Source organism: Anser anser (genome assembly GCF_964211835.1).
Source record: "Anser anser genome assembly, chromosome: 8".
Classification (NCBI taxonomy): Eukaryota; Metazoa; Chordata; class Aves; order Anseriformes; family Anatidae; genus Anser; species Anser anser.
Window position 1 is genome coordinate 24,949,245 of NC_139728.1, and position 23,322 is coordinate 24,972,566.

Genomic DNA, 23,322 nt, shown 5'->3' on the forward strand with positions numbered 1-23,322 from the left:
ACAATTCAGTATTGCTTACTAGACTAATTTATACAAAGTGCCAAATAGGACCAAATCTATGCAAGCCAGATGTTGCCTTACTCACATTCAAGGACCACAACTACCTGTATGCTGTATTAAAAACTGCAAGTACTTGGAAATCCCATTTCATTTCAGCAAACAGAGAAGCAAAGAATTTTATTTACAGATTTCCCTGGAACACCATGGAAACAGATACAGAATTGCAAAAGGCATAACCCAAGTGGAAGACAGCTTTAATAGAAAACACATATCCAAAAATAATGCATGTGTTTTCCCACTTGGAAAATATACATATAACTCCTATTAACATCAAGACAAAATTATACTGAGGACACACCAACATGACTGAGGCCCCTGATAATAGCATGAATTAATGCACACCTTCAAAGTTCAGAACAACGCTTTCATAAATGGACTAATAGAAAAATAAAATTATGTATTTTAATATAACGATTTTTTAAAGAAATAAATTAGAGCTAGGATTTCTGAAACAGAACTAAAACTAAAGTATGGTTGTAGCCACGTAAAAGGAAGCTTCTCGGCACCTGCTGCCTACACTGTGCCTGGCTCCAGGCAATGCTATTCATTCTTCACTTTCACAGAAGCAAAATACACCCCTTAAAAATATAAAGTACAAAAATAAATAGGCTTCCTGGGAAGTGGAAGGGAAATTGGTTTTAATAGTGAACAAGCCTATATGTTCTAAGGGAAAAAAAAAAAAAAAAGCCCTTTTTGCATTGTTTTGTAAGATTTACACTTTAATTTGAAACCAAAGTAAGGCATAAAATTTGTATGAAAGCAATATCTGATTTATAGATAAACTTAACACACAATATACTTAGCTGCAAATAACAGAACCCAGTGAGAGAAGGAAAAGGTCTGAAAGATGATTAAAGTACTCCTGATAAATATTGTCCTGAAATGTCCCCAAAAGATTTTTCCCCCAAAAGATTTTTCTAAAGTTAAACAGTAAACACAATTAACATGACTTTTGCTACAAAAACGCTAAACACAATGGATTTTTTTAAATTAATTTTCAATGTTATTACATTCTCCTATTGAGCTAGAATTGACTCCATCTACTAACTGTATTCTGAGATAGTTTTTCTCTCCAAATGACCTTACCATCTGGTTGAAAAGACAGGCAGCCATATCTTTTGTCCAGACAAATAGGAAGCGATACAATAAAAGTGATTTTATGACCACCAAAATTAAGACTATGTGGATGGAAATTTTGCGATAGTTCAAGTATTTTAAAAAGATAAGTTTATAAGACTCAGATTATGTGGAGATTGATTAAATGTATTATTAATTAACCAATAAAGAGTAGCAGCTGCAAAGGCTTACAAGAATACATTACTGTATACTTACGGCCTAACCTCACTATCCATATTCAAACAAACCTAGCTAAAGGCAAATTATATAATTCTTGGGAGTCCTGCATGCATTAGGACTCATTAGATTTACATATTATTCCTCACAGCAGACATTTCATCACATTTTGAGAAAATGTACCATCTATATACGTTTCATATGTGCATGAATTTCTGTGTTGTATATACTGTGTAACTTATGACCAAGTTGTTTGGCCTTCAGGTATCTTAGGATATAAAACAGACCAGAGACTGCAAATTCACATGAGGTCAACTCAGATGGCAAAGCTCGCATTCTTCCTTTTAACTCTGACCTCCCCAAAACAGGGGGACCAAATCCAAATAGCCAATAGTCCACCTCCCAGAGTGTTTGCAGGCATTACCTTGGAGAATGCAAGCTGAAACAAGCCAAAACTGGGCCAGGGACTGTGCTAACAGATGGTGGGGATGTCGCTAAACAGCAATTTGGCTCAAGCCCCAACTGTTCAGTTCGCTCCAATGTCATGCTTCAGTCATGCTACTTGTCAAAAGGTGCTACAACACACCATCACAGCAAGGCTGAAAGGAACCTCCAGAGTTCACCCAGTCCATACACTCCACAGAGACCTGTCCTTTGATGCCACTGGTGCATCAAAGTACATTCCTATTCTTACCAAAAGCTGCACCTGAGCTAGAAGGTCTTTGCTGCAAAACAGTCCCAAGTAAAACATGCTTTTCTCCTAATAAGCAAGCCTTTGAAAGAATAACTTACCATTTTGGTCTGCTTGTGGATTTCACCATTGGAGCCATTCCATCTCTGTAAAGGCTTTTTGTTTTGCTGAAGTTGACGACATTGAAAATTACCCTCTAAAAAAAAAAAAAGTTCAGGTATAAGTTATGAAATACTTATGTATACTTATGCATACTGCATATGTCAGCTGCATAAAAAACACACAAAATATATGGAATAGACATGTATCTTATGCTTCAAAGTACTTTTAGTCTCAGTAGATCTCATAACAGATATCATGTCTGTTCCCAGTATTTTGATAGTCCATGTTGTTTTACAGCAGTAATGTACATGGAACATATATTTTGAATTTAGTATGCTGGCTTTCCAATAGGAATCCTAGCCAAACAAAGAGATAGGTTACTCAGATTTGAAAACAGAAATTAAGTCCAGTTTGTTGCAGTTAATGTAAGAGAGGTTGGTGGAAATCTGAGGGACGGGAAAATGGTGCTCATGAAAAGCTTCCAACTGCTTCATCTCTTAAAGCTTCTTAGTTACCTCTTTCTACCTGCTTAGACCTCACAAAGCAGCAGGAAAAATAACATCTGATTTTCTTTCACCAAAGAAAATAATATTTCTCTTCATACCCCCTGACAAAAGGAAAAATTTTCTTCTGCAGAAACTATACAGTATACTTACCAGAAATTGCACATAGCCATCATATGTTTGAATATCATAGATAAGAAAAAGGCACAATTCTGATCTTAGCAAACACTGATAACTTTACTTAGTGGAGTCTGTAGCTGGTATTTAACAGTTCAAAGGAAGAGAAAAATCTAGATCCTTACCGGTAATGGACTTACACCAAAAGTAGATTCATGCTGAGAGAAGAAACAGACAAAACCTTATTCCTTACCATCTGTCTGCTGTAAATCGTTTTATGCAGAATTGCTTTTGCTGTTTCTGTTAAGAAAGTCTAGGTGGAACCTAGTTCATTTCATCTATTAACTTTAGAGATATTAAATCCATTATACCTGGTTTCTCATATAGTTCTGATATCCAACATTAATGTACACAGAAAAACTAAAACATGAACACTGAATTCATTTTCATAGATCATAGAATCGTTGAGGTTTGTTTGATACAATGTTCTAGGATATACTAATACATTCCATTTGTATCTCTCTCACTAAATCTGTTTTCCACTGGTATCAGTGAAGACTGCTAAAAATTATATTTGTCCCTGCATTTTCACACATTTATTTTTGAAATGAACTATTATAATATTTACACTGTTAAATAATGGTTCATGAGAAGACTGAGAATTAAACAGCCACTTCTTGGAATCAAGAAATTTTGACTGAAGTAACAAAATTGGATTAAGCTTTCATATGTAAAGTTTCACAAAAACAAATCTGGGACTTTCCAGCCAATGTGTTCAGACAACGGCATATTAAAACTTAAGTGAAAGCAACCAGTAGAAGAACATTAACAGGTGCCAGGTACAGTTACATTTGTATGTGGGGCAGATAAGAATCCAGGCAAACTATATAGCTTTAATTAAGCATCTCTGTACTTGAGAAAAATTAAAAAGAGATGAAGGTTTTGTAAATGGAAGAACAAGCTGCTGCATATGCAAACTCTGCAAATTAGTCAAACAAAATCTAATAATCTGTAGGTTTCACTGGAATTGACTCAAAATTAGGAAGATGAGAAAAACACCCTCTTAAAGCTGTTGATTCAATTTTGAATCAACTTTAATGAGCAAGCTACATATCTGTGCACATAAGTTTTCATGTATTTAGCAGTATTTTGAGTTTTTCTAAGGGTTATGAGATTGGTTTATTTTTATAACTCTTGATGTACGCATGCACTTGACTTACAGAACTCTATATTTGTTATTGTACGTATTTAAGATGTTGCTTATTTGATGAAATATACATCTTGAGAGGTCTCTGGTTATTTTCCATTTTATGTTTACAATGTATGGCTTTAAGTTGGATAATTATATTTAGATCTATACATAAATGCCTAAATTTCATAATACACATGGAATCATTTTTCTGTATTAGAACGCTGAATTTTTCCTGTTACTTAACTCTGTTCATATTTGTGAAAACAAATAAAGTTGCAACACATTGGTTTGTTAATCTTGATGTTTGCACAGAGTGAATGAAACAAACAAGATCTCCAAACCAATTGCCTTAAACTTTGGATGCAATCATGCCACTGTTAGAAAGAGAAAGTTGCTAATTTTGTTACATACTGACTCAGAGCAGACAGCTGGTAGAGAATGTTCTTATTCCAATCAAGCTTATTTTGTATAATGAGCTCAGCAAATGTACACAACTGGGTAAGCAACATATATAAAAACAAAAATATGCAGCTCATTTAACAAAGCACTACAGATTATAACATTTCAACCACTCATGTTCACCACAGAGTAAGCAGTTAGCAACGCGTGCGTTTCTCTCAGCATGGTATATAGTTAGATTGGCAGAACCAAAAATTTAACAGCACAGAACAGAACTTTATCAACACACACCACTGAAGTAATAAAGCACACAAACTGAAGTGCTCAAATAAGCAGCTGAACTCAGTCAAGTATTCCTGGTGACAGTTAAAGTAGTCCATGCAGCTCAGTCAGTGAAGTGTGCAAAAATGTAATGACTACAGTACACACACCTCAGCCACAAAAAGTATGCAGCTTGCTCAATAAGGTATGCAAACATCTTTGACCCAAATGCTATAATAAAAGTTTGTGACGCAGTAAGCAAACATTTGCTGAACAAACCTATGTTTTAGTCTAATTTTTGTCTATAGAGACATTCTTAACATGCCAGTTATAAACTGTTAAGAGCAACAACGCCAGGTATACACTATGTACATTGAAACACTCTTTCCTAATAAAATATTCACCCTGTACTTTTTCATGAATTATAGAGACTTACAATATGTGACATTTAATGAACAATATAATTTAGGTGCTAAACATAAAAAAAATAAATAAATAAAAAGATTTTTTTAAAGAAGTGTGAAGATAAGAAAATAACACTAGATGAAATGTGCTTATAAATTCCCCAGAAATTGCTCTGGTCTCCAGAGTACCAATCCAGAGAAAAATGATAAAGAAATTTACAATAAAAATACTTCCTTGTATTCACTTTACAGCATAAGAATACCACTAAAAGAAGCAATATACTAACTTACGCTGTACCAAAAACAATAATTATGTGATTTCACTTCAGTTATGCTGTATTTTCAATCTACAGCATCATTCTGACAAATGGTTGCAACTCCTGGGTAGGTGGAACAAGCACAATGCAGAAAAGCCTCCCAGGATACTGCCAAGTACAGCCAAACCATTTGGTGGCATGCAACAGGTTGTACTGAAGGTATAGCAGCATGAACATATCTGCTGCAGTCTCAGGCTGTGTACATGGACTGTCAGGTCTGATACAGCTGTTGAAGAACATGAGACTGCACAGATACATTATGCCTACTGAAAGAAGGAAGATGTCCTCTTTCCATAATACCTGCACTAAGTATTTTGGAGGTATCTTTCAGCTAAAGTCACTAAGAGAAAAAAGACGACTTGGTCTTGCCTTTGCCTTAACATTTACTGATGAAATGTTATTTTCCCAGTAGACCTTTGAAAAGTTATTTCAGGAATTAAAAACAATCAGGTGTTAAGGGATGCTCTGTGCTTTTTATTTTAGCATGATGGAGATAAAGACAAACCTTGAACACAAACAGAAAAGATGGCTAAAGACTATCACATATTTTCTCATTACCAGAAGTTTGCAAAATTTCCTGACTACAGTTGGAAGAAGCTGCTGATTTTGGGGGGTGGGGGGGGGAATAGCACACCTCAGTGTCGTTCAGGATCACAGCTGAAAGCGTTAGGCATGGATGGTCATATTGGACATTGTATTCCAACAGGTCCATGTAAACATTAAAGTAAAGGTGAAACTTAAAAGTTCATTGTAAATCACTCATTCTGGCGGGTTTTCCATCTGAACCTACCAACTGAAGCAGATCTCCAACAGACCAGTCATCCCTTCACCAAAGGCTAAGTGCCTTCCCCCAGGAGAAGGTCACCCTTGGTACTTTTAAAAAAACTGCCAAGTTGATTTTTGTATGATTTTCCCTAGCAAACTGATCAGGAATAACAGAGTTGCTGTGGTTGACGTTATAAGAAGAAAACAAATAAAACCAAAGAACACCACAAAATTCAGCCTGAGGGAGATGCCTGGCACAAAAAATTTCACATCAAATTGTTACAAATATGAGAAATTATAACTAATTGGAAACAGAGTTCATAATAGGAAGCATTAAGCATTCTTCGTATTTAAGTAACACACTTTAAGGACTATATATATTTGATGTTAATAACATAATGTCAATGCACAGGACAATGCTGCATGCTACAAGTGTAACGCAACTTTCCCTATAGGCTGACAAAGCTCATAAGGACTGAGAATTCAAAGTCAGGCAGGAACAATTTCATCATTTAACTAACCAAAGTGAGCTGGACATGAAGTAACAATGCTGAGACCTTTCAGCTGAAACCAAGTATGACCTCTTGCACTCTGAACAAGCATTAAAGATCCAGAGATCCCAGATACCATGGGGCTTTACTTCACTTTCACCAATTGATTTCCTCTCCTGTCATTTTTATTTTTTTTTAAACATACTATGGTGTTTGGGGAATTCCTGAAACCTACAGTGTTTTGTGAGCTAGGATATCCTTTACTTTTTCTCTCCCTTTTATTTTTTTAATCTCCTTACTCTTTCTTTTAAAACTGCAAGTTTTCCTCCCTTGTAAGGGCATATCTACTTCAGAATTATATTCTGTTAAAATAATAATAATAAAACCAGAAGTCAAACAAATGAACTTCTCAAGCTAGCCCCATGAGTTGTGAGATTTTTACTCACTATTTCTGGATGTGAGAAACTAACGACATCAGATTACTGTCTTCTCACAAAAAATAGGACAGAACTTCTGTATTTGCATCAGGAGGTCTTAGGGATCTTTCATGACAAAGCACCTTATATAAAATTATATAATAATAAATTATACCAGAGGGACTCCAAAATAGAGAAGGAAAAACAAAACAAAACAAAAAAAAACATTACCTACACTTACTATAGATGCTGAAGAACACAAACGATACAACTATCAAGCCTCGTACAAAATCCACAATGAAGATTTACAAAGGTTACTTTCACAGCCTTTTTAAATTTAAATCGTTCATTACCGCTAACATTTTAAAATAACCCATACTTTCTTCTTCCTTAGCAGAAATATATATCATTTCAAATGGAAAAGCTTTTAACATTGATAGCATTCAGCTTTTTTTTCTTTTCAGTTAAGGAGTCTTCAAAACCTGCTGGTTCTGAGAAGGAGAAAATAAATACTCACCTACTGAGGGAGGATGTTAGGGACCATCTAGAGCTCCACCAGACTCACTAATCAGTTGCACCTGTGTCTTGTTAACTGGAAATTGTCAAGTCCTTGTAAAATAACACAGTCTTATGAAAGTGAGGCAGAAAATGGCTTACAGATTGTGAATTATAGGATTTTTTTCCTTTGGTAGAGGTCCTCATTTAGTTACTTAGAGAAATGCTATGTTACAAAGAGCAACATGAAAATAAGACTCAAAGGATTTTACTGCAGTAAAACCTTTGATATACTGTTCTGACAAATATAAAATTTGCTTATCATTGTATTTGTGTATTTCAGATATTCGTTATAACACACACACACAAATATAACACCTGTATATGGAAGTAATTCACATGCATAATGTCACTGTTCATATTAGTCTTACCTCATCTAGGTCTGGGGAAGAGGATGTTGTGCAGATGGTCATCTTCTATCAGAAAGCTTTCAAAGGGATCTCAGGAGAAATTCCTCTTCCCTGTTTAGTGTTATTCTGTGTGTTTATTTAGTGTTATATACCCCTAATCTGGCTTCTCTGCATGGTATGTCAAACCTAAATATTGGGCAAGAGGGCAAGAGTCACTCAAAGTGATGAAGTGAGTCACCATTCAACATATCTTAGGAAAATGGCAAATTTTTTATTCAGCACCCTTCCCCAGCAACAGAAGTCATCTTTCTAGTAATGTTTTTACTTTCATCTGAACATCGATAATCTGAAGCTTTCAGCTGAAAACTCAAAAATGTCTATTTAGAAAGCCAGCAGTGGTGTGATTAGACCAACTTGGGTTGTTTGCTCCCTTGAGCCAAAATCTCTGAAAAAATTGCAATTCTGTCACAAGACATACATTGCATCATGTTGATTCATCAAAAAGAAAATAGTAAGGGCCTTGATAGGTGTCCTGGTTCCAGTTAACAGAGTTAATTTTCCCTCCTAGTAGCTGGTAGGGTGCTATGTTTTGGATTAGGATGAGAAGAGCGCTGATAACATGCTGATGTTTTAATTGTTGCAGAGCAGTGTTTACACCAGGCCAAGGACTTTTCGGCTTCTCGCTCTGTCCTGCCAGCGGGCAGGCTGGGGGTGCAGCAGGAGCTGGGAGGGGACAGACCCAGGACAGCTGACCCAAACTGGCCAAAGGGGTATTCCATACCATCTGACGTCATGCTAAACAATATATAGGGGTGGCTGGCCGGGGTGGGGGGGCCGGCTGCTCGGGAATAGGCTGGGCATCGGTCAGCGGGTGGTGAGCAATTGCATTGTGCATCACTTGTTTTCTTACACATTATTATTGTTAATACTATTATCATTATCACTATTATTATTATTATTATTATATTCCTGTCTTAATAAACTGTCTTTATCTCAACTCACCGGCTTCACTTTCCCGTTTCTCTCCCCCATCCCAGAGAGGGAGGGGGGAGGGTGAGCGAACGGCTGTGTGGTGTTTAGCTGCCGGCCGGGTTAAACCACAACAATAGGGCATATAACCAGGCTACAGAGGTACGGAAAACAGATTTGAAGTTGAAAGCTTCTTTCCAAACTTCTTCCACTCTTTTTTTTTTTTTAACAAAAGGCCAAAATACGTGAAAAAAAATAAAAAATAAAAATAAGGTATCTTTATTTAATCAGCTCTGAGAGAAAAAAAATACTTTTCATTTTCTTCTCTTTTCATATATGCACAATCTTTAGACAAAGAACTACTTCTAGTTACATTTCCAGCAAATTGTAGTGCTGCAGGAATATGTAATCAACTTTTTATCTGATATTTGACTGGACACCTGAGCCCTGTTGGTCTTGTCATTGACTTTCTCAGTATATATGGGTATTTTTAGGAATCAGTTGAAATAGAAAATAAGGAAACAGTGGGCGGTCTTTCACTGAGACTTTCTAAACCCGCTATCTTATTTCCTAATGTATTCCATGCCATGTAGCAACCATTGACAGATGACATTTGAAGTATAGTCATGTATTAAACTCTTTCTACATAATTACAGAAGCTATCTGTGTTTAGGTTCCATACTCTTTTCAGTCAATATTATGGCTGCAGGTGGATAGTAACAGCTGGCTGTTCTGGAACATGTTTGCAAAATTTGCTGATACCTTACATCCCTCAAGAGGAAGCACCTGAAAAGACTTAAGTTTTCCTTTTCCTAGTAGAAATTTTTATCCAGTGAGAAGAAATTCCACAAAGTTTGCTAGGATTTTAAAATAATAATTAAATACTTTTAGTGATTAAAAAAAAAAAAAAAAGGACAATGCTATCAATAAAATATTTTCACAAAAATATTTTCACAATTTTCACAAGAGGCTTCAAAACAACAAGACCAGTCTGGAAAAAGGGAACAGGAGCAGAAATAGCCACTGCGTCATGGTTATAGGGAACCACTGTTTTTAAAATAAATAAATAAATAAATAAATGCCTATGAGCACAGGTATAAGGTGTGCTACTGTAGACTGGAGAATGAAGTGGAAAGCACTTACTCATGGGAGTGTTCTGATCACCTGTTCTTTTCAATATTTCTAGGCCATTCATGAAGCGCAACAGTCAGCCTATGATCCAGAATTAAAGCCTCTCTTATGGACAAGAGGTACACTTATCAACAAATTAGCCATTTGTGATAGATAACCAAACAGCCGTAACTACTCAAAGCATGCAGGTGGAGTGCTCACAACTGAGACTCCCACGGAAATACTTTAAGACAGTAGGTGAGAGTGGCACTAACAATGACAGAGAGGTAGCAATATTTGTATGGATCATGATTTTGCTCAACCCCTGAAAACACAGAAGGTAATAATCGCAATTTAAATAGCATGCAAACACAAAGGCAGAAATCTGTCTGATACCCAGGCTGAAAGATGGGAGTGAAAATTCTTTTCACGTGTGAGTCCTTACAAGAAGCAAAAGGAAGATAAAGAAAGCCCTGTTAAGAGAGAGATTTGGATGAAGCTTTTCCAGCAATTGTTTACTTTGGATTTTTGCAGCTGATATTTTTCACAGTTAAAAGATATTGTTTGTCTGGAGCTTGTGGGAAAAACCTGTGGTGGAAAAGAAGGACATAACAAAACATAGAAAGCTGAAAGACAGAATATATGGGAGAGCTCAAAACCAGCAACATATATTTGCCTCAGTGTTCTCTGAAGGGTTGCAAAAACAAAGACATTTTGATGTCTACAACTACTTGTTACTACTGACAGTGGTTAGGTTACTGGGATCCTAGCCTTGCAAATGTATAAAACCTCTCTATTTACTTCTCCAGAAACTAAGCACAGATGGGCTTTGTGTCCAGGTTATTCACAGAGGTCCTTGGTTTTCTCTTCTTTTTAATTCAAGTGTTTTGATTGCTATTACAATGAAACCTTTGAACCTTCTATGTTCTGCCATGCATGGTTGTGAATAGTAATGGACTAAAGGTTTCCTCATATTGTGTGGTTTTCTTATATTGAGACAGAACTGGAATGGGATCTTTACTGGAGAAGCTGCAGTACCACCGAAAGAAAAAAAAAAAAAAGTGTTTTAGGATATTGTTATGACATTTAACCTCTCGTTTTCTTTCATAAAATTAATAATCCTTGTTATTCTTACAGCAAAGTTAAAATACTTTTTTTTGTTGTTCTCTTTCTGGCTGAATCCTTTTGCAATGTTGCAACATTTACACGTACACCTATTTCTATAAGAAAACGTAATCGATATGTTAGTATATGTTGTAATTTTAACATCAACAACTAGTAGCTTGTGGTATTGAGTTGAAAAATTGCTTGATTACTAAAGTACTTCAGTACATGATTTCTTGTATTTTCAATTTTCACTACTTAAACTACCCTAAGTGTCCAGCTTTTGTAGTAACAGACTATTCAAAGTTTTGTACAGGGCTAAGTAGAAGGAAATCTGATCTAATCCCTGCTATTTTCATGTACCTGTCTATTTGACATTTAGAATAAGACCTCACAGCTCACTTAACTAACCATAACAGCAAGGGGATATTTAAAATGTCCTCCTGGCTTTGAAAATCCCATTCTGAAGCTGAAATGCCAGCTGTTGGATTCAAATGATGGTCTCTGTCCATTTGCAAAGGTGATTTGCAGTCTGTTAAAAAAATTGTTTTGGCAACGTCACGAACAGGAGAACAGCTAAACAAAAGTGGGAGGATTTGAACATGAGTTCAGAGTCCGAAGTCATGTGCCCTGTGCTGCAATTGCATAACAAAAATGTCTTTCCTCTCTGGCACTAGCCCCACCTTCAAGGGGAAAACAAGCAAACAAAGAAACATACAAGAACTGCACCAAAACAAAGATAACTATTATTCTTGGGGCATGCAGTATAACTGCAGTCCAGCCACTTGGTCCTTTTTTTTTTAAATGCCATAGATAAAACTTACATTTTGTCCTGACTGAGCTTTGAACGTGGATTAAAGTACATTCATATTCAGAAAAGCTCTCAAATATATATACTTAGCCACACTTTTAAGCATTCCTGGAGACTTCAAGTTAAGTAAACACTCATACTTCCTTCCTGAATAAGGGTGGATTTCTGATTCAGGATTTAAGACAGTCTAACAATACGGGAAAAAGATGCTGGATTTACCAAAACCCCATAGGCACAATTTATACTTTGCAGCTAATCACTGTAGATTGGAAGTGACATTTCTGCAGCTTTGGGATTCAGAGACATTTTTATTACTGTTAAAGATCAACTTTAAATGTAATATTGTTTGGGTAGTTTATGTAAGTCAATCTGAAATGTTGTATGAATAAAAGGAATTTGAGAGTGGATCACTCATATTTATTGGCTTTGAAGTACTTTGCTCTAACCATTATATTAAGTTATCAAAAACATTGCTTAGATACTGAGCAAGTCTCAGCACAAATTCTGGTAAATTTCCACCAAAAATGAGTCTCCAAAAAGAGATGAACATGGTACAGTGCTGAACATCTTCTCGGAAGAAATCACATCATAGTTGACCAAAGCCCCTTTCAATATCTTACAGATTTGATTTTACCTCCACTCACTTCCAAAAGCTATTGTAAAAATCTGTTTCAAAGTGTCCTCTTGGTAGAGCAAATATCATCTCTATTCTTATTCTTCTGCAAAACAACAGTTGCAGCAGATTATAGTTATAAGGCTACCACAAATGCTCTGTGCATGTTAACATCTAAAATCTACACTTGTTAATATGCCCATTTGATGTAATATGGAAAGTTGCTGAAATTCCTTCTGAGGAAATGTTAAAAAATTGATAATATTTCTTCATAACATAGTATCTTAATATCATATCTCAATATTAGCCATAGTAATGCAAAAGACCTTTCACACTTTATGTTTTTCAATCCCGGACTGCTGGAAAAGACTTAGAGGAGCTTTTTTGGAAACAATATTTAAACACATTTCCTTTAATATTTCCTAGAGGTTAAAAATCATAACAGCGGAAGATACAGACTATCAACATCACATTAGCAAAAGTATTTTTGACTAGAAATCTGAGACATTTCTCAATTCCTTTGGGAACTACAGCTGACCACCTTTACTTTTCCAGAACTGACTAAAAATCTAACCATGTTATCCCCGAACGCTAATGCAGTTTACATGGACTTTTTTTTTTTTTTTTAAGTCCAATGTATATGACAAGTCTTCCTTTGATTTTACTTTTATCTATAGTTATCATATCACTAATGGTGCGCACCAAGAGCCAGCCTATAACTATGTATCAGAAAGTCAAAAATCTGCAAAACTACTTTGGTGGCCAAGCATAGGGAGAAGGAGGAATCCACTTATCACAAAAGAGGCAGAAAAATATGAATAAAAGTAAGTGTATGCAGTGGTATGACTAGAAGACTTCAACAAATAGAAAATAGTAATATGAGCTTCAAAAATAATGAAGAGTTTTCTACAAGATTTGGCAAGTGCTCTGTCAACAAAACACAAATACCTATCACCTGGGAGAACACTTTTCTCTGCTCCTTACACACTTGACACTGATGTCAACTGGAATTTTAGATACTCCAGGAATGAAGATTCAAGATGTAAATATGACTGTAAGAAATAAAGTGGTGATTCAGATTTGGGGTGTCAGCTGCAAGAGGAGCACGTGGTGTGTCTCAAGAGGGTAAAATACACAGTTTAGTTCTGCCCTAGTTCCAGATCATTAGGGATTTCCTTGGCACAAATCAAAGCAATCTTAACAGTCTGTGTTCACCCCAGCTGCTGTGATCCCCAGTGTGGGAAAGCTGAGTCATTCACTCTCTGTGATAGCACTGAGTACCCACTTTGCCACCAAAGACTCCCTGAAACACGGACCTTCTTTCTTCAGGTGACAATTCAGCACAACTTGCAGAATCTGAACACACAACAAGCTCAGAGTAGTATCTGTGTATAAATAATCCATTCATAACAAGTAGCGTGGGCTGTCTTTATGTATAAAGGCAGTTTAATAGTAATTGTATGGTTTTTTGTCTGTACCATGGCAACTTTTATGAAACACTGATAAAAATGTGACCATGAGGTTTGTTCCCTACTAAACACTGCCCACCTTCTAAAAATATATGGCAGTCAGGTACCCTCTTTCAGAGAGAACAATTACTTTTCTCACATTGTGTATCACAGCTCATGTTTATAGATGTTTTTTCCTAAGTAACTGGCTGGGAAAAAAAAAAAAAAAAGCTTATTGAACAAAACAAACAAACAAAAACTTACAGGATTGATTAAAATTTTGTCCAAATTTGTAACTTTTTTATTTAAACAAGATTACACGATATTTTACTAGAATACTGACAATTCTAAAACTTATTAAAAATATGAAAAAAACAGTGAAAATAAAGCAGAATTATACATATAAGGAACATCTTTATTGAATAATTCTTATAGATCATTTTGAAATAACATTGGTATAGACATTTGCTTCTATAATCTTATTGCTAAGTTTTAAGGTGGTAACTATAGTAGTTTTGCATTATGTCCTCACCAACTGCAAACAAACATAACAATTCAAAGACATTCATATATAAATATTCATACATGAAGACTTCTGTAAATTGTTTCAGGGTTTTGATCATATGTATTACAAATATAATCAATGGTAAATATGTTAAATTACTGTATTTATTCCCTTTTGTTAAGACTTGTATTAATTATTAGATTTTTTTTTTAATGATGATCATTTATATCTTCATTGAATGTAATCCTGAGTAACAGTCTTAAAATGGTCTGATAAATTTTTAAAGTTCAGTGTTTGTAAAAAAATAAATTAAAAAAAAATCTTTGCATTTCATAAACTTCCATATATAAATACAAGATTAACAGAATAAATTATAGTTCAAAAGCAGGGCAGCTGTTGTCCAAAGAATTTCATATTGCTGACTACAACTGGATTTTAAGATTTATTTTTATCTTGATAGATGTATAAGTAAGCTAAAATGGTTATTTTAGCACCAGAATATGTCAAGACGGTTTTCCATGTATTACACATAAAGTTTCTCAAAGAAATATATCATTGCATATACAGATTTTTCTTATAAAAAAAAAAAAAACAGGGCAATTCATTTCTTTCACCCAGGGGACGACCTCTCACAATAAAAATTGTCAGTGCCTTATTTATAATGGCAGATCTCAGGTTTGATTCTGGCAGCTTTTGATCTCTTGATGGCCCAAAAGCTTTCAAATACAGAAGAATCTGATGCTTTTTTGGCATCCTGCAGTGTGCCTAAACCTCAAAAGCAACTTTTAGTCCCAGAAGTGAAATACTGGAGCAGTGTAAACAAAATACAAACGTCACAAAATGATGAATATCTCAAACAAAATATCTTTGTTGGACAAATGACAACTTGATAAAATGATAACTTGAAAAGCATTTGTAGAATCTGCAGTCTGCAAACAAACTTTTGTTTTACAACCTGAAACTAAAAAATAAAGAATGAATTATTAAAATTTCAAATATTCTTTTTCAAAATCTATATAATAGTTCAAATATGTCCATTCATTGAAACATTTAGTCCCTGAGAAAAAGTCCCTGCACATTCCTACACCACAGTAATGCACATAACTACCCAGTTAAAACATAACTGTCAGTAAATTGTATATAGAAAACTGTCTTCAGTGAAGCTCTCATATCTGAATTATTGGTAAATAAAAGCTTCACTAAGAAATACAGACAAAATATTTGATATCATTTGAAGTAGCTTCTGATTAGAATATGACAATGACAGCTGTTTTATCCCTAGAAACATCTTCTTGGATGTACTGTATTGATTAGGTAAGACTTCTAGAGAAATACAGAATAAAATTGTCCTAAACTTCAAATGGGAGAGTCTTTAACTGTTATGAAAGTTCAGGCTTTTTTCTCTCATGTGATGAGGGAAGGGGAAGGGAGAAGAAATGGGACAACACTGTGGTACATAACATTTTTGTGTTTTAATTCTAGCACCAAGATACAATAAAACTGGCTCACCAAATTTCTTCTTTATATCTCTCAGTGCTGCTTTAATCTTGTAAGAGAAGCCATAAAATACTAGAACTATGCCTCAGTCTATTAGGCATCATACATTATATTTTTAAGGATACTAGAAAGAAGGGCAAAATGTAGTAGACTAGTAGGTTTCATACTGTAACTTTTTTATATTGGCTATAACTACGTGATCATAAATATAGTAGCTATAACACCATTACTAGGAATCAAAGCATTTTCAAAATATCTGTTCCTTATTCCAATTTATAGTGAAGTTAAATTAATAATGAAGCACGGTACTAGTAATACATCTAAGCATAATAATAATAATTAAAAAAAGGCATACACAACAGAAATGTAAGAATATATTGGGAAACAATTCAAAGAGATTGGGGAGTAACAGCAGAGTGTTTTCCATACTAATGAAATTCCTTGTTCCTAACATTTAAATGACTGGATGCACAGTGCAGGACCCCATTCTGACTAAATCTGTGCTGTTAGGTTTACAAATAAACCCACTAAACCTTTTACATTATTGATCAGTGATGGCATGCTTAGCCCACACATCCTATTTACAATATGTTTCTTTTATACTTCTAAAATATAAAGTGTCTTTTACAAAATAAGAGTTTTTTCCACTTAAGCTTTGCAGTTTGTGTTCTTACATTTTAATGGCTGTAAGCAATTTAGAGGGTTAGTCTTTCAATACCAGATAAAACTGGCAATATTTATTGGTAAATAAATGTCTAATTATCATAATTTAGGAACATTTCCAATCTCATTTTTTTTCCTAAATAAATAGCTGGAAAAATATCTCCTTTACATACTTAAATGGAAACTGTGTCACAACTTACCTCATTCTGATGTTCTAATGCAAAGATTTTGTACCTATTCTAAACACAATACAGGAGTGTTTTAACTAAAAAAAAAAAAAAAAAAAAAGTGTGTGTGTGGGGGAATGGGCATTCAAAGACAGTTGATTCATTCCCACATTCTGCAGAGAGACAGAGTTTGACTAGTAACAAACTGCTACTAAGGACTTTTCTGAGGATAGTGGAAGAGTAGCTAGTACAGCCCCAAAGAGAGATGGAAGTGACATGAGCCACGTCCTTCAAAAATGTCTTGTTTCGAGACACATTAGGAACAATTCTGATCCCTTATGCCTGCTTCTTGACTGTCTAGAGCAAGAAGATGCAAAGTTCAAACCCTCCTTACTATTGTGATCAAACTCACATACTTCCTGACCGGAATCATATTAGCTAATAAAGTCCTTACAAATACCTAGAGAAAGTTTTAAAACTGTTCCCCAGTTTCCAAATCTGCTCTGAGCATTCATACCGCAAAGCAGTTTAAACATCAGTGTTTCTGAAATCAGAAAAGGAAAATCATCAGCCACTTCAAACAGGTCCTTCTTTGACATCAGAAAGTCAATTCACTCAGCTTAGCAGCATTCAATTCTCAACAACATTTTGTTCTGGGTCTCTGTCAAGTTATTCTAGGCTGTGAAATTGTCAGGAATGATGGATGACTATCAGCCTTCTGCTATCTTCTTTCCTTCTCCTTAGAGATTGGTGACTGCTGACTGCAAAGCAAATTCCTCTTTTATCTTTTTTTGCACAACATACCAAATGAACAACAGTAATTATGAGAAAGCCTACACTACAATTATTTTAGCACTTAACTTTGTATTGACATCTGTAAGAGACAGAGCTCTCTAGATTGATTAGCAATGATATAGCTTCCTGCCTTTTACTAATATTGCTGCAGTCATCCTTTACATGCAATTCCTCCCTTCAAAAAAAAAAAAAAAGCTGTTTTTCTCTCTTAATATTTTTAAATTACAAATTGAACTAATTACAGAAAAATTCTAATACTTTATGAATGTAGCATATTATTATTATGCCAATGCTTCAAACTGTATAGTACTTGTAACATAATCAAAACTGACATAAGAGAATAATTTAAGGATATTAACTGTGATTTTCTTAGGAAAGATGCTACAGCTGCATTATTGTTCCAGGTTGAAATCCTGTCTTGAACAAATCCTGTTTGGCCAGCCAATTGCAGCCCTGATATGCATAGGGAAAAAATTTACTGAAAACAGCATTAAACCTACTTACACATTGACAGAATTTGATGTCAAGTATTTAAACCATTTACTAAAACTAAGTACAGGAAGAAACATCTGGTCTGGAAAAAAACAATTTAGGGAGGAAAAATGCAATAGTGAGAGACCATAAACTGGGACATCCTTCAACCCCATGACAATTATAATCCAGTCTCTCATATTCCCATTGTATACAAAATAACTGCAAAATTTATCACAAACAATTCTCTAGCAATAACACTACATTAATTAATCTCCATTACTCTCAGCCACATAGCTGTTCTTTTCAATTAGATGTCATCTTTGCTCAGCTCAATACATAAGGCTACATATACACAGTTAAATGAAAGCCTATTCCTCCTCAGATGGTATGGTCAATCCTGAAAAATCTAGATGGAGTACCCCCAAAGAAATCATTATCAGATATCATCATCATTGTCATTAATATTAAATTCAAAGAAAACCAAAACAACTCTACTTTCTAAAAATCAAAATTGGTATTTTCCCTTGTCTCTTAATATATCATGACAAAAGGCTTACATTCACCAGGATTTTTTCTTGATCACATTAGCTATGTCTTAGGCAGAAATCAATGTTTCTCCCTCCCAAGTTCCTACTGTGAAGTGGGAAATATTTGCAACTTACTGTGATTTAGAACTTACAAAAGGTGAAAGTGGATGCATTTAAATAGAGTCATATTAACATAGAGATTTCCTCCTCACCTTTTTTTTTCTTTTAATTTCCCGTAAGTCAAGTAGAGCTATGTTCTGTTTTTTTTTAAACAGAATGTGTTAAAGTAACTAGACAACTTAATATGGATTTTGCTGATGTTATTAACTAATTCGCTATTGTCTCAGCATTCTCATGTTTCCCTCAGCTGTACTAATGGATAATTATTTGATTATGGAATGATTATGTAGGAGTAAATACAAAGGGAAGGAAATAAACTACAGAGAAAAAAAAAGCTGTGACCTTCTAGAAAAAAATAAATAAAAAATAAAATCTGGGCTACAGTGACAAAATTCAGCTCAGTGCCTTTGCATGACATTCTGTTACAACCACTGCATTTGTCAGAATATTTTGAAAGTCCTATCCTTGATATGTATTTTTATTTGTATGAAAAGTAAGCTGTCTGCTGTACTGAAGTGCTCATTGGGAAACCAGGAATCGTTTCAGCTGGTATAAACATTAATGTACTTTCATGCTTCAAACTGTTGTGACAGAATTCTGTCATATCACTTACAAAGGGTTTAATAAGTGTTTAAGCTGCACAGTTCACTGCCACAAAAAAAGACAAAAAGGTCAGTTTAACTTTCATGAACTGTGTATAAAAGATTAGCTCTCTTAGATTAAAAAAGAAAAAAAAGAGCTTTCATCTGTGAGCAAAATGTGCCCTATAACACAATGTTTGCTTGCAGAGATATGACCATTTAATGGTGGCCCTAAAAATAAATAAATAAATAAAGCCACCATCTTCATCAAAAATATACTTTCAAAATATCAAGTCGATACCAGATCAAAAGCTATCAAGATATTTAGTCTAGAGTTCTGTTATATATGAAAAATATTTTCAAATTTTACATTGAAGATAGCTAATCATTGGTACCATGTTATCATAATTAATCCTTAATCAGATAAATTAACTCACAGGTCTGTTCAAAAAGAAATTAAATCTTTTTGTGTGGTAGAAAAATAAATATAATCTCTCCTACAAAATGTTCTAAATGTCTCCTACGAAAAGTCATTAATGGAATCTGCGGTATATAGTAACTTAATGTCAGAAAGAGAGGTAACAGACACAACAGTCACATAATGAGATGAAATGCAATTTAAACAGTAATCTCATTGCCTAAAAATAAATAAACCTCTTCAGCTTTACCTTTTAGATTTAGCTTAGTCTTATTTGTTTTATCTCCATTTAGGCTTCAACTTTAATCATATCTCAGAAAATTTTACACAGTACTGCAGCAGCAAGTGAGTTTGTCTACAATATTTGCCTGCTTGTAGCTGTTTACACTGAAATTTCCCATTTGCTGCCAACTAGAAAGCAATGTCCAAAGTCATAAAGCAGAGATAAGGGTTTAAATTCCACTATCAAGACAATCACCTTCTCACCAAAGAAGTTTGAACAGTATTTAATTAAATACTCACTTACTTTCAGAGCTTTCATTTATTTTTCTTATACCAATAGTAAGATCCAGATATGTGTATCATTATGGTATCGTTATATAGTGTCATTATATAACATGATTGTAATGCTTTTATCTTACAACTCGTAGTGTAGAATTTGTAGAAACAGATCTGTGTCTGCCTATATTGTACAATAAGTCAGAGGAGAGAGAAAAAGAAAAGAATGCACATTCTTTTTCATACATATGATCGATTAAATACTAAAAATTAAAAACTGCAACAAGATTGAATTTATAAGGCATTTCCAAAAAGAAAAGCAGAGCCCCTACCACTCTACAGGACAAACATGCACAAAATACGGCATGAACAGTCTTCCAGGGAAAACATATAAATTTTGAACAAAAACAAATTAAATCCAGTTTCCCTGAAATCTCAAGTACACCATTTTTTCCTTATAGCCTATTAATATGCTCCAGCAAGACAAAAGTCTTGCATTTACAAAGTGTATTTTATATTGATTATATTGTATCTAATATATGTAGCCCATATATTAGGTAGAAATTAATGCTTCTTCTTCACAAGTTCCCTTTATGAAGCACGAAACATTTTCAACTTACTGTAGATTCAAATTTGCAAAAGATGAGAGTGGGGGTCTTTTGAAAAGGTCTATTTTTTGACACCTCCCAAAATTATTTTTTTTTATCAGAGAGAAAACATTTTCTCTGTTAAGTAACATCTCTATTAGCATGCTAGCTATTACATCATGGAAGTTATGTTCTGCTACAAATTCTGCTGTGTTTTAGGTCTCATTTATTGGCATCATTCTGCTCAAGTAGATTGCCTGGGACTCGTTGACACATTCATAGAAGCAAACAAGTAAGGAATGACAGCTAAAATAATGAGGACAGCTAGAATATCAGTATGTGAAGAGCATCTCTGTATTAGAAGGGGAGGTCACTGGTTTGGGTACACAGAACTTGTGAAATTTCTACACATGGGGAGATAATAGGCTGTTGGGTAGCTAGCACAGGAAGAAAACTCTCTAACACCATTCAGAGAAACATTTTACTTAGTGTGTCATGTTTTTCTCTCAGATGCACATTACTACTAGCATTGAGTATTAAATTTAGTTACCCTAAGCTGGAACATGTTATTTAAATCAGATTTACAATCATTTTTGAAACTTTCTAATGTGTCTTGATTTAATAAATCCATAAAGCCCTTTACACGCATTACTAAAAGAGCTACTCTTTGTCTTGATGTATTTCAAGATAAAATGAGATATCAATTCCACAAATTTTAAGATATCAAGAAAAAAGGATTTCAAGATCAAATATTTCCTAGGTAAAGACTCCAGAAGCATGCATGGAAAACTATAGGCCATGGTAATTTCCTTTTCTGAAATCAAACACATGTTACTGAATACAACTTTATTCCTTTCTTTCCACTCTATCAGGATTTGTTTTCAGATGAGTTACATTTTTGACAGAAGAACTTGTCATAAATATTTTGTTGTAACCTATCCTTTAATTAAGGCATTATGTCAAGTTTGAGCAAAGATCCAATTTTAGACAGCATCAGAAACAGAAAATGTTTTAAAACATTCTGACAGAAGCTGCAGTCACATTTAACCAACTTTGAATCATGATCATCTTTTTCATTCTTAAAGAATTCTAAGATAAAAATTGGGCATTTCTCACTGAACAAGCAACACCAAAAAAAAAAGAAAAAAAGTTTTTTTTAAGATCCATTCTACTGCAGGATATAATGATAATTATTCAATGGACAGGCCTCATCATTTCCATATTTTAATGGCTGACCAACAGAGATGCTGGTAATATTGCAAGAAAAATATTATCAAGACTTCTGTTTCATGTCTATAAATAATGACTATTTTGTTATACCATGCAGAATATTATGAAAAGGGCAAAAACTGAAAGCAAATATTTATCCTTATTTTCTGTTAGTCTGTAAGCAGACTGGTGCCTCTAAGTTAATGTTAGCGTTATCAGCTGCAAAGGGTAACACACTTTCAAAGTTCAAACCATTTGGTCACACTCTGCCTTTTATATTTCCAGATATTTCTAAGATACTTTCATTTTCTTCTTGAAAGTAATCAAATAACCATGCAGGAATGAAAAAGTGTTAAAAACATTTGATATTGTTTTGAAATATCAGTATCCATGGAGAAGAATATAGCTTTTCAACCAAGCCTTTAGTAATTTTTTTTTCCCCCAACTGAAGAAAAGAACTAGCACATTTTTTGGCAATAAAATCCTATTCAGGTGTAAGATGTATTATTTTAGCTAGGTTGAATCCTGAAGGACAATGCTATTTTCCTTCACAATCAAGTGACCTATCTGAATGACTACGTATAACACAGTTTGCTGCAGTCACCTTATCATTTTTCATACTTTGATATTTCTTAGCAACAAAAAAAGTTGGAGTAGTTCTGGTTTTGGAAGCTATGCTAGAATTATATTTATGATCCATACTGTTTCTATTTTGACATTCCTCTGACAGTTCCTGCTTGACATTGTACTTTCGGGGAGCATGACTGGGTCTTAAGAAACTAGGACAAGACGCCATGCTTGTTGGGCCCTCCTATGCAAAACAAATCACTCTCTCACATTGGAAAGTCTCCATCTCCTCCAACTTTGTTTCACTCCGTTATTCACTGACCCACATAACACAGCCTTTGTTTCTACACTTGATGCTGCAATACGTCCCATGTTGGGGACAGCTGAGCTCGGGTAACATTCAGAAACCATCCCAGCCCCAGTGCGGTCTGAGTTAGGAGTACTCTGGTCCTGTGTGAGCTGAGAGTCCAGTGCTGATCAGTTGTTGGTACCCATGCCCATGTCAGGGCAGGTGGAAGATGGCAACTCAGCAACACCACGGAGGAGCTCCAACAAGACACAGAGGGCAACTCTTCCCTTCCTGACTCAATCAGAGATGTTGCTGACCAGAAAAGACACTTCTAGGTAGCAAAGACGCTTCCAGGCAGTGAGTTTATAAACTCATTAAATCCTAGCTATTTTGTGTGTGTGATGGACAATAAATACTTACTTGATCATTTTAGGCTGTGTATTTGCTGCTTGCA

The 23,322-nt window shown here is 34.6% G+C and overlaps 1 protein-coding gene across 3 annotated transcripts in view; it reads right to left on the reverse strand.

Annotated features, from left to right (window-relative positions):
* LOC310903394 (BEN domain-containing protein 5) overlaps positions 1-23,322 on the reverse strand; it is a 932,737-nt gene that overhangs the window by 698,458 nt on the left and 210,957 nt on the right. For all 3 annotated transcript variants that reach the window (XM_083846602.1, XM_083846600.1, XM_083846601.1), the window contains one exon: positions 2,146-2,240. In XM_083846602.1, coding sequence (XP_083702728.1) covers positions 2,146-2,240 — 95 coding nt within the window. The remainder of the gene's footprint in view (positions 1-2,145; positions 2,241-23,322) is intronic.